Below are 15,911 nucleotides of genomic sequence, written 5' to 3'. Positions count from 1 at the left end.
ATTTTTTTTTTTTTATTATTATTTTTTAAAATTTTATTTTTAAATTATTTTTTATTATTTTTTTTTTTAAATTTTTATTATTTTTTTATTTTTTATTATTTTTTTAATTATTATTATTATTATTATTATTATTATTATTATTTTTTTTATTATTTTATTATTTTTTATTTTTTTATTATTATTTTTATTTTATTTTTAAATTTTATTTTTTTTTATTATTATTATTATTATTATTTTTTTTAATCCATCACCCAATTTTATGATTTTTTCTTTCAAAATTTTTTAAAATTTTTTTTTCCCCACTAATTTTTATTATTTTATTATTTTATTTTTTTTATTATTTTTTATTTTTAAATTTTTTTTAAATTATTTTTTTTTATTATTATTTTTATTTTTAAATTTATTTTTTTTTTATTATTTTTATTTTTTTAAATTTTTTTGTTTTTTTTTTTTAAATTATTTTTTTTGTTATCTTTTTTTTTTATTATTATTTTTTTATTATTTTTTTTATTTTTTTTTATTTTTTTAAATTTTTTTTCCCCCTTATTTCATTATTATTATTAAAAATTTTTTATTGTTATTTTTATTTTTTTTGGGTTTTTTTTTTTATTATTTTATTTTTATTTTTTTATTATTATTTTATTATTTTTTTTATTATTTTTTATTATTTTTAATTTTTTTATTAAAATTTAAAAATAATAAAAAATAATAAATAATAATTATTATTATTATTTTTAATTATTTTTTATTTTTAAAATTTTTTTTTTATTATTTTTTTATTATTATTTTTAAATTATTTTAAATTAAATTAACGACGAGGGGGGGTTTTGATTGATGATGATGTTTGGATGTGATGTTGATGTGTTTTTTTGGGGGGTGTTTTGATGTGTGTGGGGGGCCCAAAAAATTTTTTAAAAAAAAAAATTTTTTAAAAAAAGGGGGGAAAAACCCAAAATTAAAAATTTTTCCTACTTTTACAATACCCTTTTGTATATTGCATTAGAGTAATTTCTTTTTTTGGGTTTTTTAAACCCCGAAATTTAATCGTTAGTTTTAAAAATTTTCCTTCCCATTTTACACGTAAAATTTTTTAAATTTTTATCTCCCAAATTTATTTGTAACCCCGGAAAAAGAAATTGATTTTAAATTACTTAAAAAAAAATTTAATTTAGGGGTTATTTTTAAAAAATTTTAAATTTTGTTTTTTAATAAATATGCTCAGGGGTTTGGGTTTAAAATTTTTAAAAACCATTTTTCCCCAAATTAAAAAAAAAACTAATAAATTTTTTAAACTTTTTTTTGACCAAAGAAAAACGCTTTTTCCTTTTCTTTGTTTTCTCTTTTCTTTTTTTTTTTTTTTTTTTTAAACCTTTTTGGGTTTCGTTGTGTTTGGGGGAGGTTGTGTCTCCCTTTTCCAAAAGTTAGAATGGGGAAAAATTTTCTCTTTGGGATTAAAGGTTTTGCAAAACACAAGCCCCGACTATTGTCGTTTTGGGTATTTACAAAATGTTTTCTCCCCCCGGGGCTATATTTGGGGAAAAAAAATACTTAAATAACCCAAATAATGTCGGATTTTTTAAGAAAAACCCCGTAAAAAAAAAGGGGCGCCCCAAAAAAGAGGTGTTTTTTCGGAGGAACTTAGGGTTTATATAAAAAAATAGGGGCCCGCTGGGGGGAAAACCCGGAAAATTTTTTTAAAACGCTTTAAAAATTTTTTGAATCCTTTTTAAAGGGGCGCTATAAAAAATTTTCACTATATTTTTGGGGGTTTTTTTGGGTTTATTTGATTTTTTAAAACCCTCAAAAATCTTTTTGGGGGTTTTTTTTTTTTTTAAATTTTTAAAATTTTCCCCCCCAAAATAATCAGCAAAAAAATTTTTCAAAAAAAATTAAAAAAAAGAAAAAAAAAAAAAAAAACCCAAAAAAAAAAAACCCCCGGAAATTAAAAAAAAAAAAAAAAAAAAAAAACAAAAAAAAAAAAAATTTAAAAGTGAGCTTTTTATTGTTTTTTAAAATTTTGGCAAATGTTATTTTGGGAAAAAAACCCTATAGAGATGACTTTTTAAAACCCAACAGAAAACCAAGGGGTTATGTGGGCGAAAAAATGGGGGGTCTGAAAGGGGGGCGTTATGACAAGTTTTTTTAATCTAATCTATTTTTTTTTTCTAGAAAACAACTCATTTCGGGCCTATTATACATTTTAACCTAAGTATTTTGAGAAATAAATGCGAGTAAAGACTAAACTCTAAATAATAAATTTCGCGCCACTCATCCGGAACACAATACTTCGACCTTAGCTCCCCAGGCCCGGTGCTCAACAACACCCCAAAAAAGCCACACAAAGGATTAGTAACAGTAATGGAAATACTTTTAAACCAACCCAAATATTGCCCATTACAACAATGTTAGATCAAGCCCAAAATTGCGTGCGGTTATCAGAACTGCTAATATGTGCACGCCAATCACATATATTATCTGTAACTCCCTGTTCTAACAAAAAAGGTTTTTAAAAAATTATTATTATTATTTTTTTTTTTAATTTTCGCCACATTATTGCAAATTATGTCATTGATGAAGTAAGGTGGCACTAGACTTACAAGTCTCATACCAAAAACGTCAAAGAAATGTCAGGTTTGATATTTTTTGAGGGGACGACGTAATGCTTATATTTCTTTTTAATTGAGCTTTTATATAGCGCAATATCCACTAAACGTGTTCAAAGCGCTTTACAAGGGGTCCCTGACAAAACAGCAACACTTAACATGTAGAACGAGACATGATGCTTGTTTGGCGACATTACATTTTTTCCGACATAAAAACCGCTGATTACGGTCAGGTACTCATTTTACACCTGAATACGGTGAGAGAATGTGAGTAAAGAGCCTTTTCTAAGGACTCAACTATGCGCCGAGCGAGGCTCGAACCAGGACCTCCGAAAGCGAGTGTCATACCACAAGACTACATAGCCGCACATGTAGGGATGCTCTTGATAATTTGAAATTTAATTTTAAGGTAAACTTATGAGTATACTTAAAATAAATGCTTCCTTTGGAAAAAGTTCTGTTTCCCGACCTAAAATAAAAACTTTCTTAAACGTTATCATTTTTTTCTTCATTAGTTCATTCCAAGATGATACCGCATTGTTGAAGTGAGTTTACATGTTCTTCGCAAAGATTGTCCGTGTTTTGTGGGTAACCTACTCTGTGGTGTAATGGTAGCACTCTAACCCTAATCGGAAAGTTTGAGGTTGGATCCTGATTCAGGAAGGCTGCTTTTTCTCGAATTATTTTTTTCTTGGATTTTTCGCTCTGCTTTGTCGTGCACTGTAACTATCAACAACCTTTTCAGACTTTTATCATACACAGTGCCTGCTCCCAAATTGAGCACCGTGATTCCTTCAGTGATGGAGTCTGTCGAGAACGGCATTGCAGAAGTAAAAATGTTGGATGGAAACGAATAAGTTGTAATTGAATGATGAAAGGACAGAAGTTATGCTATATACTAGAAATAAAAGCGGATATGGCTCGGTGGGACAATTAATGTGAAGATAAATGGTTGTCGAATTCAGTCCTCGACATGCGTTTTGAAATCTCGAGGTATTTCTGGAACATGATTTTTCTGTGAAAATCCAGGTAGACAGTCTCTGTAAAACTCTTGAAATAATCGTAAGAAAATTATATACACCATTAGAGATTTCCTTACTAAAGATGCAACAATGAAACTCGCCACAACTCTTTGTTTTATCACGTCTAGACTATTGCAATGCTCATTAAATCTCACATAAGCATGATAAAATCTCGTGCCTGCAGGTCATACAAAATAGTGCAGCTCAATTAGTGACACGACAAAAGAGAATGGCACACTCCCTGCCCATTCTGAGTGCACTGGCTACCTGTCAAGGAAATAATCATATTAAAGATTGCTCTGCTTTATTTTAAAAGCTTAAATGATGAAGCACCCGACTACGTGAAAAAGCATGTTAGAAATATATGTACCAAAAAGGAATTTACGATCCTCAACTGACAAAACGAAGCTTACTCTTAGAAATAATTATGATAATAAATGTTATGAGGTCCGTTCCTTTTCCACACTGGCCCCATTTGTGTGTAATGACCTGCCCAGAAGGATAAGAGAATCTATTGATAGTATTAAATAGTTGTTAAAGCACTAACGTTTTAACGTTACATTACAATATCACACTGCTGCTATTGATATCATTGTGGTATACGTTTTATATATATGTAAATGTTGTATATTTATTTGTAAGTGTATTGAGCATCACAAAGTAATGAAATGCGCGATAGAAATGCCATGCCTTATTATTATTATTATTATTATTATTATTATTATTATTATTATTATTATTATTTTTATTAATTTTATTATATATCATATCATTATTATTATTATTATTATTATTATTATTATTATTATTATTATTATTATTATTATTATTATTATTATTATTATTATTATTATTATCATTATTATTTATTATTATTATTATTATTATTATTTATTATTATTATTATTATTATTATTATTATTATTATTATTATTATCATTATTTTATTATTATTATTATTATATTATTATTATTATATTATTATTATTATTATTATTTATTATTATTATTATTATTATATTATTATTATTATTATTATTATTATTATTATTATATTATTATTATTATTATTTATTATTATTATTTATTATTATTGGTGTTTAGAGTGGTACAGAAGCGATTCTGTCTCCGAACTGTTTAACTCTCTCCTTACCGGCCATTTTCAGGATTTTCCCCAAAACTTCACACCCAACTAACACAAAATATAATATTTTTTATCATCCAAACACAATAGCAGTAAGTTCTTCCGATGCATAACTTCTTTAGCAAAACATTTTCTACAACACACTGTTCATTTCTTTAAATTTTACTAAATAAATTTGAATAAGAAAAATGTTGGTTGTATCGTAACGAATGTGACGATTTTCCTATAGTTGCCAATGAGAGGGTTAATGTTTTCAGAGCTAAATATGATCCGCAGACTGACTGTTCCAAATTCTAATCGTAGATGGGGGGGGGGGGGGGGGGGGGGGGGGGGGGAAAGATTGTCATGGCATTGCACTCTTGTGCGTGGAATTTGGAATTCTGTGGTCGTGTTATACAAATCACTTATGTCTTTCACAACCATAGAATTAAATTCCTTGATCACACCACACTAATTCCGGACACCCCAGCGTTGAATATCACCTCATAGTATCCATGATCTGAACTCAAATGAATGTAACAGTTTGTAAAAAAACAAATTCTCAACACAGACCGTCTCGGACCCAAATACCCATATTGAATCAAAAAAAAAAAAAAAAAAAAAAAAGGCTGTGTAGGGTAGAATAATATATCTATTAGCATATTATGTGTATCATATTGTTGTTTGTGTATTTGTGTGCGTGTGTGTTTGTGTGTGTGAATTTAGTTGTTTTTGTTGTTGTTTGTTTTGTTGTTGTTTGTTTGTTTGTTTGTTTTTTTTTTTTTTTTGGAGTTTGCCTGTTTTTGTTGTTGGCTTTTCATTTTTTATGCTGAAGAAGGGTTTTAAACTCGAATCGTTTCGTATTTCTTATTTGTTCTTTTTTGAAGATGTTATAATAATTTTATCATTATCAATTTAAAAATCTCATTATATATATATATTATATATATATATATATATTATATATATATATATATATATATATATATATTATTTTTACAGTCTATAGCTTCAAGCAGCTTAGGGTTCACTTTGACGGCATGTACATATATACAGGTCTGACATCCGAACATCCTTATTTGGGTCATCAGACCTGCAAATAAGTGCACATCGACTTTGACCCATAGATATAGTGTGCTTTGACCTAAACAATATGGACATATTGTTTATTGGTAATTATGGGCTCAATTTGTTGTGTGTTGGTTTGAGAGATTTCCATTACAACAATGAGGTCATAATAATTTGGGTTATCAGACCTTCAAATAAAAAGTACACGGCGACCCACAGACTAGGGAGCAGACCAGACAACAGCCACTTTTTAGTGGATAATCGTCCCTGGTTGCGTAACATAAAAAAGAAAATGGCGGCGCTCGACCTCTCGTGTTCAGATTCTTTGAGTTCCCTATATGGCCATGTCAATCATGTAGACATCCTTTGATGATATAAGCCTACCCTTTGATGTCTGCAGTCGCCTTTTCGTTTTCTACGGCCACTCATGCCTAAACAGCCGTCAACAATGAACTGAACCATCGTTGAAACACTGGAAGACGCTCATGGCATAGTTGCGTCACAATCACCACGTTGCTGAATATATTATCCAGGCATGGTTGATAGTTAAAAAAGCCAAATTATGTTCTAGTTACATTTGAAACAAACAAAGTATATCACTGATCTCGTCTCATTGAGATATAAAGAATGATATAAAAATCAAGAAAATCGGCCCCGATAAATAAAAAAGTTGCTAAAAAAAGCTAAAATAAACAAAAGCAATTTTTAAAATCAAATTTATTCGTAAAACAGTTGGTTTTCAACCCATTTTTCTGAAATAAGGACCAATTTTCTTCTTTTTTTTTCAAGCTGATTTCAACAATGTGACTTTCAAATTCCTCAGAATTATATTTTTTAATTTTAGATTTTAGCTTTAGGCCTACTCAAAAAGGGGTTATATTCGTTGCGTAACAATAGCGTAATACATCGACGGTGAGATTCACAATTCTACACGAATGGACGGTGGCGGCATATCAAAGAGGTGTACCAAATTTATTAACCAACTACTTTTCTTAGTGCTAAAATTACAAAGTAATAATTTCGCGTCAAGAAAAAATAACTCTCAAGTTCCTATCTCTTTATTACAATAAAATTGATACCACGAATGACAAAATCGCCCCAAAATAAGGGAGGTATAAATTATTCATAATATTCCACTATTCAGTATCAGATACTGAATAGTGCTAGCCTTTTTTTTAAAGTTATTAATATAAACCCGATCATTGGAGCCAAGTCTAAATGTACAAGTAAAAGTGTAGTTTAATATGTCTAATTTGGTTTATCATCATATACCTGGCCTTTTTTCTATTTTCCGTCCACAAATCAAGGTTAATCGAGCTCAGTCAAAGATATTCATATAGAGATTAAATCGCACAGCGTCCCTGGTTTCATATAAAAGAAAATGGCGGCGCTCGACCTCTCACTAGCCACTTTTGATGACGTTTTCCTACTGTCCCCTCTAGTCCTGTATTCTCTATGCGAGTATGTAATTCAACGGCCGCTTCACATTCCCTTTGCCTACATGAACTGTGTAAACTGTAAACCTACCACAAACAAGAAAACATTCAAGTTCAATTCAAGTGACAACAATATAATAATAATAAAATGATAATCTTAGACCTGGTGTGATGGTAGGGCCAAAAGTAATGCATATATAAAGATATGCAGTTTAATTATAATTTACACGCTGAGATTAATTTTCATACTCTTTCTTGAATCCCCTCAGGAGTACCATCAAATAACCAGTGGATCAAAGTTCCATTCGTCTTCTCGTCGTTCAGTCTCAGTCTCAGTTGAGTCATTGAAATTGAAAAAAAAAAAAGTAAGAGTAAGAATAAAAGATCGGTCTCTTCTTAACGTAGAACTCTCTTGTCAACACTAACATTTCTATCTTTGTAGAGGCAACAATCTGTGATTGAGCTTAATTCTCAGCATGACGTCAAAAAGGAGCGTTTCAACATCAGCGGTAAGATTAAGATTTCAATTTAAATACTGATACTGAATACGACTAAACTAAACTAACTCGATAGTCTACTTCCAATTATTTTTATTTTTAGAGTGCAGTCGTTTTCAATTGCATATCAATTACAAATCAATCCTAATGATTGATAGTGATAGTCTTCTCTTGAGGAATGGAATTTTATAGTTTACAATTAGTGTTTTAGTTTTAATTTTAGAAGTGTCATGACTAGTGAAGTAAATCCACATTATAATCATAATTAATAATTGAATGTTGATATTTTTCTTACCTCCATCAACTGAACTTCTTAACAAAACAAAAATAATAATGATAATGGATAAATAATAATAAAAAAGATTAAGTCATTAATAGAATGTTTTATTTTTTTACTTTTCAGATGGTAGATTTGAAAGCGGAACTTCATAGGAAACAAGAAGAATTTAGACGTCAAAAAGTAGATCATGGCCAGAATATCAAGGGGAGGAAACTTGAAAAGGTAATTTCATTTCATTATATCACTGAGGTTACTTTAAAAACCAACTGTTTTCTCATGTCAAAATCAAGGTCGTTGTTTTTTAATAAGAAATACAATGCTTTTTTCATAACATTTAAACAACAGGGAGAAGTAAGGAGCAACAATGAATGGAAAGAAAATATCAACTAAGACACGAGTTTAATATATTTTTTACTAAGAGAACATAGGGCCAAGAAACAATGATTTTGAATTGCCTCGATGAATTCTCTTTGACTTTGACTCCAGTGCCCACTGTAATTGATTTAATTCTAGTTTCAACTTTCAAACCCTTTAGCTTGTGCTGTATAAAATTTCTGAAATCTTAGAGTGTCTAGTTTGCGGTTTATATGACAGCCTATCTAAATTTTTTTTCTTAGATTAAGACGAAGAAAAGCATCTGGAACCAACAAAACCGCGGTGTGATTGAAAGATCCAGTAGAGACATAGAAGAAAAAGCTGAAGAGGAAGATGATTTGGTCAAATCCAGGTAAATTGCCTTTTTAAATTTATTTTTTTTAATTCAGAGCTTCAGACACTCTTTAACAAATTTATTATAACAATCACAAGGCGTTTTGGCATACAAGCTTTAGAATTATGATACAACCTTAGATACTGCTTGAATTGTGTTAAAATGATATTTAAATGAATTGTCTGAAAACATCCCTTTTCTAAAAGTTAACGTTTTTTAAACTAACACGTTATAACAAGCTTTCCTTGGAAAACTGTAATCAATTTACTTATCCTTTATTTGGAACAACAGGAGAATGCTTGCCCACAAGACAAAGTTGTACAATGAAATGGCCTCCACCAGCAATATTCCAGGTTGGTCGACATTTAGGAATAATTTGATTTGACACTTGGTCTAAATACATTGATCTAACATGAATTTGGCTCAATGAGCTGATATCATGAAATTGGATGGAAAAATTAATATATAAACATACACTATCCATTTCAACTCAAGCATTGACTGATATTCTAATCATGTAATTAATAAAACAACTTGTACTACATGAAATGGAAAACTATTTTATATGATCTGGTCTGGAATAAATATAGTCATGTGATGGGTATTAATATTATTTAGATGAATGGGGATCGATTGATTTTTAAATTCCTCCTTTCCTCTCCCCAATTCTGATAACACTCAGGTTCATTATTCATTGTCCAACACATGACAGAAAGTGTTTTAAATTACGGTTGACTTCAATAGATGCTCTTCATTAATCTTGACTGCTTTATTTTCTCTTAAAAGTCACTTCTCTACGAAGCTCAATTACTAAATCACTTGACTCATGAGCAAGTGAACTGGATTCGGATCCGGAAGGAGGGTTGCTTTTTTCTGATCCTTCTGTTCCCTCAGCAGTGATTGGTTAGCTTGGTCTATAAGATTTGGTGGAAAGTACTTTTAAAAAGACTAGTGTCCTATCTTATAGGTAGCATGCAATTATTGCTGTTTAGCAATTCAGAAACTGAATGAAATTCTCGACTCCATAAGCCTTACAAGTCTAAATGACCTTTCTGTTTGAGGAAGTGTATATAAGAAATCATCTAAGTGTCTTCTCATTAGGAGGATTTTTTGGGCCGACATATTTGTAAAATTCAGGATAGCGGAGGGATAAACAGCTGCTTTGATACACTTATGTGAAAAGTATTTTGCCAAACAAAGTACATTTTTTCATTTTGGCCAGAAAAATATTTCGTTCAGACACTTCTCTGAAGTGTCAGATTGAAGTCATGTTTGAGGCAACGGGAGTCATTTTAATAAAATGATATTTATGAAACTAAAAGTTCTCTTGCCAAAATGATAAAAAGGGTTTTGCTTTTATTCTCAGGATTCCTCTTTGTGTTACTTTTTCACTGATACCTGCAGGCATTTAACTCTCAATCAATCAAATTCTCCTATATCTATGTGTACCATTTTCCTTTCTATAGATTCTGATATGACCTAAAAGTTTCATAAGTATAGTTCAACTTCCAAGACTACTAAAAAGACAACTTTGATTTATTTCATTTTCATCTCTTTAAACAGATGAGGATGGCAGCGAGGGATTTCTCGTTGATTTTCAGAGGAAAGCTGTGGACAGAATGGTTGAGGAACGAGAGAAGCAAAGGAAAGAAGAGGAGGAGAGAAGGGAAGAGGAAGCTGAAAAGAAAGCTTTGGCAGAGCCCATTCCAGAACCTGTTGATTCTGATGAAGAATGGTATTGGATTTTTTAACTGTCCTAATTTTGGTTCTCACATGAACCATAGGTATTTTTTGTTTGTTTGTGTGTTTTTCTACCATATGTCAAGCTACAATAATGAGGATGAAATTATATTGCAAGGCTGCATCATATACCATATATTTTGCTATAAAAAATTGAATTGTTAGTCACTCTCTGTTTTAATGTGCTAATCTATATCTTCACTGAATATAATATTAAGTTAACCTTAATTTTCTACAAATACAGGAATGGTTAGGTTTCTCTATAGCTTGGTCAGTGGAGATGCTGCCTTGTAAGTATAATCAACTCCTCTTAATCGCACACCCTCGTGAGTTCAGGTTAGTGTGCCGATTAAGCAGAGTACGATTCAGCAGAGAAGCTAAAATTAACATCTAAGCACTAGCTTTCATGTCATTCATGTAGGACCTTCACTTCTGAGTTTTCTAAGGGCTTGGGACCATCACATTCTAGACATGACCTCATTAGAATGTTTGTTTTTTTTAAATTTATTTATTTAGGTTGTTTGTTTCTTTTCTTCTTTTTTTTTCATAAAATTTTTTTTTTCTTTTTTCATGTTTTATCTTCAACAAAATTTGACAGTATGGTTTGTTAGAATAGTAATCGCGAAGCGTTGTTTGGTTTCTATTCTGTGCAAGCTGTTTATAAACCTTTGTCTCCAATCTCGCCAATGTAGATCATCTGTCAAGTGTTCCTCTTGGATGAAGTGGCATAGTTTGTCTACCATGTCAAGTTTTTCAGTGTTTGTCAGGGTCGTGTGTCACATTCCGATGTCTCATCCTCATCTTCATTATCTAGTCATTGTCTTTTGTGTGGCTGAACAGAGTCCAGTGGTTCCTGAGATTTCTGTTCACCGCTGATGGGTATATTGTTGTCCATTGTTATGAATTATTCGAATGCTTTGGCCGAAAAGTTGTGTGGAATGGGAACAGTATCGTTGATTTCATATGGCTGTTGGTTGTCATTCCAATCAAGGTGTAGCGATTAAGAGGTGATGGTGTGCGATTATATAGAAAAAATTAAGTTTTTCGGAAATATGTTTAAAATAAGCAGAGTGTGCGATTAACCAATGTGCGATTAAGCGGAGTGAACTGTGAAAGGACAGATATCAGTACTGGGTACAGTTGAGTTTTATTTTTATCTCTCTCTCCACTTAGCAGTGTTTGGGTAGCTTGTCTGCTAGATGCAATGGAAAGTACATACTTTGTGATAGTCCATGAACTAGGATAAACTTCTGACTCAATCGCCTTATGGCTCTAAAGGACCACTCTTATTTTTCTTTTTTTTTTCTTTTTTTTTTTAATTCTGCAATAATTAAAATTGATAAAAATCAATTTGATTGACCAAAAGAAAAAAAACAACACATTTTATATCTGTCGTATTTCAGCCTTATGTGCTGATCAAGCAAAAAGGGGTATAATACTAAGTGTAATACATTAGGCATGTCATCTCATTCTCTTGAAGAGCATATTGAATATTTTTATTTTATCCTCAGGGTTGATTTTACAGACAGTTTTGGCAGATCAAGACGCTGTATGAAGAAAGACTTGGCCATGATGAATAAGAATGAGCAAGACCTCAAACGGTAATTATTGGATGAGGGATATGGTGGGAAGAGGGAATGGATCTGATGGGGGGATAGGATTGAACTATGAGATGGGAGTTGTTCTGACAACCATAGCAATCACCAAGTTACTGGTGTATCCCTGAAGGGTTTGCAAATTCATTATAAAAGGTGCCTCTTTAGATTGAGTATGATCTGTGATAGTTTGGTTGAATGAAAAACTCAAAAGTCTCATTGCTGTTACTGCTCTCTTAGTATTAGAAGAATACGATGCCAGTTTGGAGATAAATTACACCCGGCTTGTGAAGGGGTAAATATATGGAATTTTTCAATGCTAATTAACCGTGGTCAAATGGAATGGAAGCTTCAATTTAATCATTGAAGACAGATAATGTAGACGTTTCGGGTTTCCCATTTGTCATTAAAGACGATGAATGAAACACCAAAGACAAATGAGAGTATGAGCTTAACAAGGCCATTCTCCCATCTCTCATCATATTTTGTTGACAAACGTCTTTGTTAATTAAATTTGAGTATTGTTATTTATCCCCAAGCTTCTAACAGTAACATTTGCATTTTTTATTGCTGAAAATTTAATTTTTGTATTTTGTTTTTAATATATTCAGGGATATTAAATCAAAAGATTCTACCGGAGACAAAGGAGATGTCTCAGAAAAGGGCAAATCTGGTCCTGACCTTCCCGATTTGATGTCCAGTGATATGCATCGAGAGAAAATGAGACAGAAATGGGAGGAAGAAGAGCGGGCTCTGATTGACAAAGGCCAGGAGGAGATACATTATTCCAATGTCCAGTTTGATGGTTTGTAGGCATTTGATGTGTGACGAATAGTTATGTATTCTAATTCCCAAGTATTTATTTCACTCATAGGTCAACATTTTTGTCCGAACAAGAGTTCTTATCTACCAAAGATGTATTGTATTGTTTTTATTTGAAGTCCTTTAACATTTATAATTTGATTGGTGATGTAAAACTTAGCAAAATTTGAGATCCTTTACTGTTTTTATTGCCTATTTTCTCATGATTTACATGTGTATTTGTTTCAACCATAGATTAATATTGTAATTCTCAGAGATTCGCTCCCATGGTGTCGGGTACTATCAATTCTCCAAGGACCATGAAGCCAGACAAGAGCAAATGGAACAACTCAAGAAGTTGAGAGAGGAGGTAAATAATTTAGTATCTTTTATCCTGGTGACATGTACCTTTGTATTTATAGCACATAGAAAAGAAAAGACTTTAGATGAAAAATGCATTGTTGATTCCTGAATAAAGTGCTGCATAACTTATCCTCCCTTATTGACACAGCTGTAAGTCTAAATATTTATTTCTATTGGCTAAGAATCTTGATAGATCCTCAAGTTCTGTTGATTTTTATTTTTGAAGGAATTTTTTATTTCATTTTTGCATTTTTTCTATTTTTTCGTTTTTGTGTTTTTTTCTCTGTATATTTATCCTCTTTGTGACATGAAATGCTGCATTTGTTTCAAGTTTTATTATTTTTTTATTTTTTTTAAAAGACTGAGAAAGAGACCTCTCGTAAAGATCGAATTCAAGCTAAACGGAAAGCAATGATGGAGGCTAGGCTTGCCAAAGTTCGTGACAGACGAAAATTAAAGGAAGTTCCAAGTACAGGTTGGTACTTTTTATTTATTCATTTTGTGTTGCCACTTATTTAAAAGTCTTATTTTAGTTTGATGATTAAAAAAGATAATTTGCGCATTGTCATTTCCACATCACATCAATTTTTAATTTTGGAAAAGTTGAAATGTACAGAAAGTTTAATTTTTAAAAATGTTTAATTACTTTGATTCTTAGAAATCTATTTTATGTAAATTATATTAAAATGATGTGTTATTATGCCTACCTGCGGCATAATTGAGAAGTTCATGATTTTAGTTTGGATTGGATTTGTGTGGCTATGTGGTGGTGCACAGTTGATTCTTTGGAAAATGCTTTTTACTCACATTCTCAGTGTAAAATGAATACACGGCCGTTAATATTGTTGTCTCTGTTGGAAAAAAATTGTAATATTGCCTACAGGCATCTGTCGCATCCTACATATTTAATGTTACTGTTGCTAGAGATCCATTGTAAAGCGCTTTGAGCACATTAAGTGAATATTGTTCTATATAACTGCTTAATTTATTTAATTTTAGTATGGGAATTTTTATACACAATATCCACTAAATGCGCTCAAAACACTTTGATGAACTATGAGTGAAGAGCCTAAGGCTCACAGATACTGGGACACCATTGATGGACCAAAAGCTGAATATAATACTGCAGAGCAACACAACTAGAATTTGGCCCGCAGATCAATGCGCTCTCTCTCTCTCTCTCTCTCTCTCTCTCTCTCTCTCTCTCTCTCTCTCTCTCTCTCTCTCTCTCTCTCTCTCTCTCTCTCTCTCTCTCTCTCTCTCTCTCTCTCTCTCTCTCTTTCTCTCTCTCTCTCTCTCTCTCTCTCTCTCTCTCTTTCTCTGTCTCTCTTTCTCTTTCTCGGTCTGTCTCTCTCTCTCTGTCTCTCTTTCTCTTTCTCGGTCTGTCTCTCTCTCTCTCTCTCTCTCTCTCTCTCTCTCTCTCTCTTTCTCTCTCTCTCCTCTCTCTCTCTCTCTCTCTCTATATATATATATATATATATATATATATATATATATATATATATATATATATGTCTCTCTATTATTTACGTTTTATTTCAGATGGTAAAAGTGAAGAGGAAAAATCTCAAGCAAATGATGCAATCCTTGCCAAACAAAAAGCAGAAGAAGAGGAGGGAAAGAAGAAAGAAAGAAGAATCAGAAAAGGAAGCCATGGAAGTCAGAAAGAATCACATCAGAGAATGGGACAAGGAGAAAACAGAAAAGTATGTTTGCCCTTCACAGTTATGGTTTTTCTTCTACTTGGACATGGTATTGCTCTTCCACCAGGGAGACCTAGGTTCGAGCCACACTGTTGGCATCTCATTTAGTCCTTGAGCATTACTGTTTTTACCCAAGTGGGAATGGCATAAACATAATTTGAGCTTCACTCTGGCTTGATCGAAGCCTGAATCACTTTGCTCGTTCGTCTTTTTCAATATAAAATGGGTTATGCCAATATTCATGACTCGATAAATCCTGTAATAATAAGCATATTTCTATATTTCTGTAAGACATTCTGATTTAAAATAAGTGCAGTCTCATTGTTGCTAGGTCAGTTCTTAGTTGCTTTGGATTTTTTTTTTCTTTAGGTCATTTTATTTTAAGCTGGAGCACCCTCTCTATTTTTTGTATAAAATCTATTTTTTATACTGCCTTTATTTTTGTGTAATGATTTGTCTTCTCTGAAGACACTTACAGTTGAGTCCTGATAAATCCGATACTACCAGAGCAGAAAGATTGGTCGACTTTATCCATTATCAATGGAGCACACTTAGATAAAGAACCTAAACTTCGGGATCAACAAGAGGTGTTGACTTTAAGCTGAAGTTGATCTTCAGAGTGTTGAAGATTCCAGTTAGACTTAGAAATCAACTTTCTCTTTCTTGGTGACCCCGATTTGATGGAACTTTGAGGTGCAAGTTGATGTCCACCTATTTTTTTTATTTATTTATTTTTTTGTTTGTTTGTTTGTTAAGTACGTGCACTAGATTACCACAGTTTTACAGGTCAGAATCACTTCTCAGCATTTTGAAAATATTTTATATATGTGAACAATTAATATATTCAACCCAGGGATATTCAACGATAAGAAAAGAATAATTTTATTCTATTTTCAAATGATCTTTTTTGTCCCCTCAATACAGATTCTTGGTCAGGAAAAGGTTATTTTGATTCAAGGAGGAGTGAAAGG

General features: G+C 31.5%; 1 protein-coding gene across 1 annotated transcript; it reads left to right on the top strand.

The window, feature by feature from the left end:
* Positions 1 to 7,373: 7,373 nt before the first annotated feature.
* On the top strand, positions 7,374 to 14,935 carry LOC144962342 (coiled-coil domain-containing protein 174-like; the record flags this gene model as incomplete). Its single annotated transcript, XM_078895236.1, is given in 10 exon segments — positions 7,374 to 7,761; positions 8,153 to 8,251; positions 8,647 to 8,756; positions 9,030 to 9,091; positions 10,302 to 10,473; positions 11,990 to 12,079; positions 12,685 to 12,878; positions 13,150 to 13,244; positions 13,598 to 13,712; positions 14,780 to 14,935. Coding segments are annotated over 10 exon segments (1,126 nt in total), but the record flags the coding sequence as incomplete, so codon positions are not given.
* Positions 14,936 to 15,911: the final 976 nt, after the last annotated feature.

The sequence above is a fragment of the Berghia stephanieae genome, unplaced genomic scaffold, assembly GCF_034508935.2.
Source record: "Berghia stephanieae isolate SIO BIC M18660-M18661 unplaced genomic scaffold, UCSD_Bste_1.3 scaffold897, whole genome shotgun sequence".
NCBI lineage: Eukaryota > Metazoa > Mollusca > Gastropoda > Nudibranchia > Aeolidiidae > Berghia > Berghia stephanieae.
Note: the sequence above shows the minus strand (reverse complement) of the source record. Positions and strands in the feature narration are given on the sequence as shown.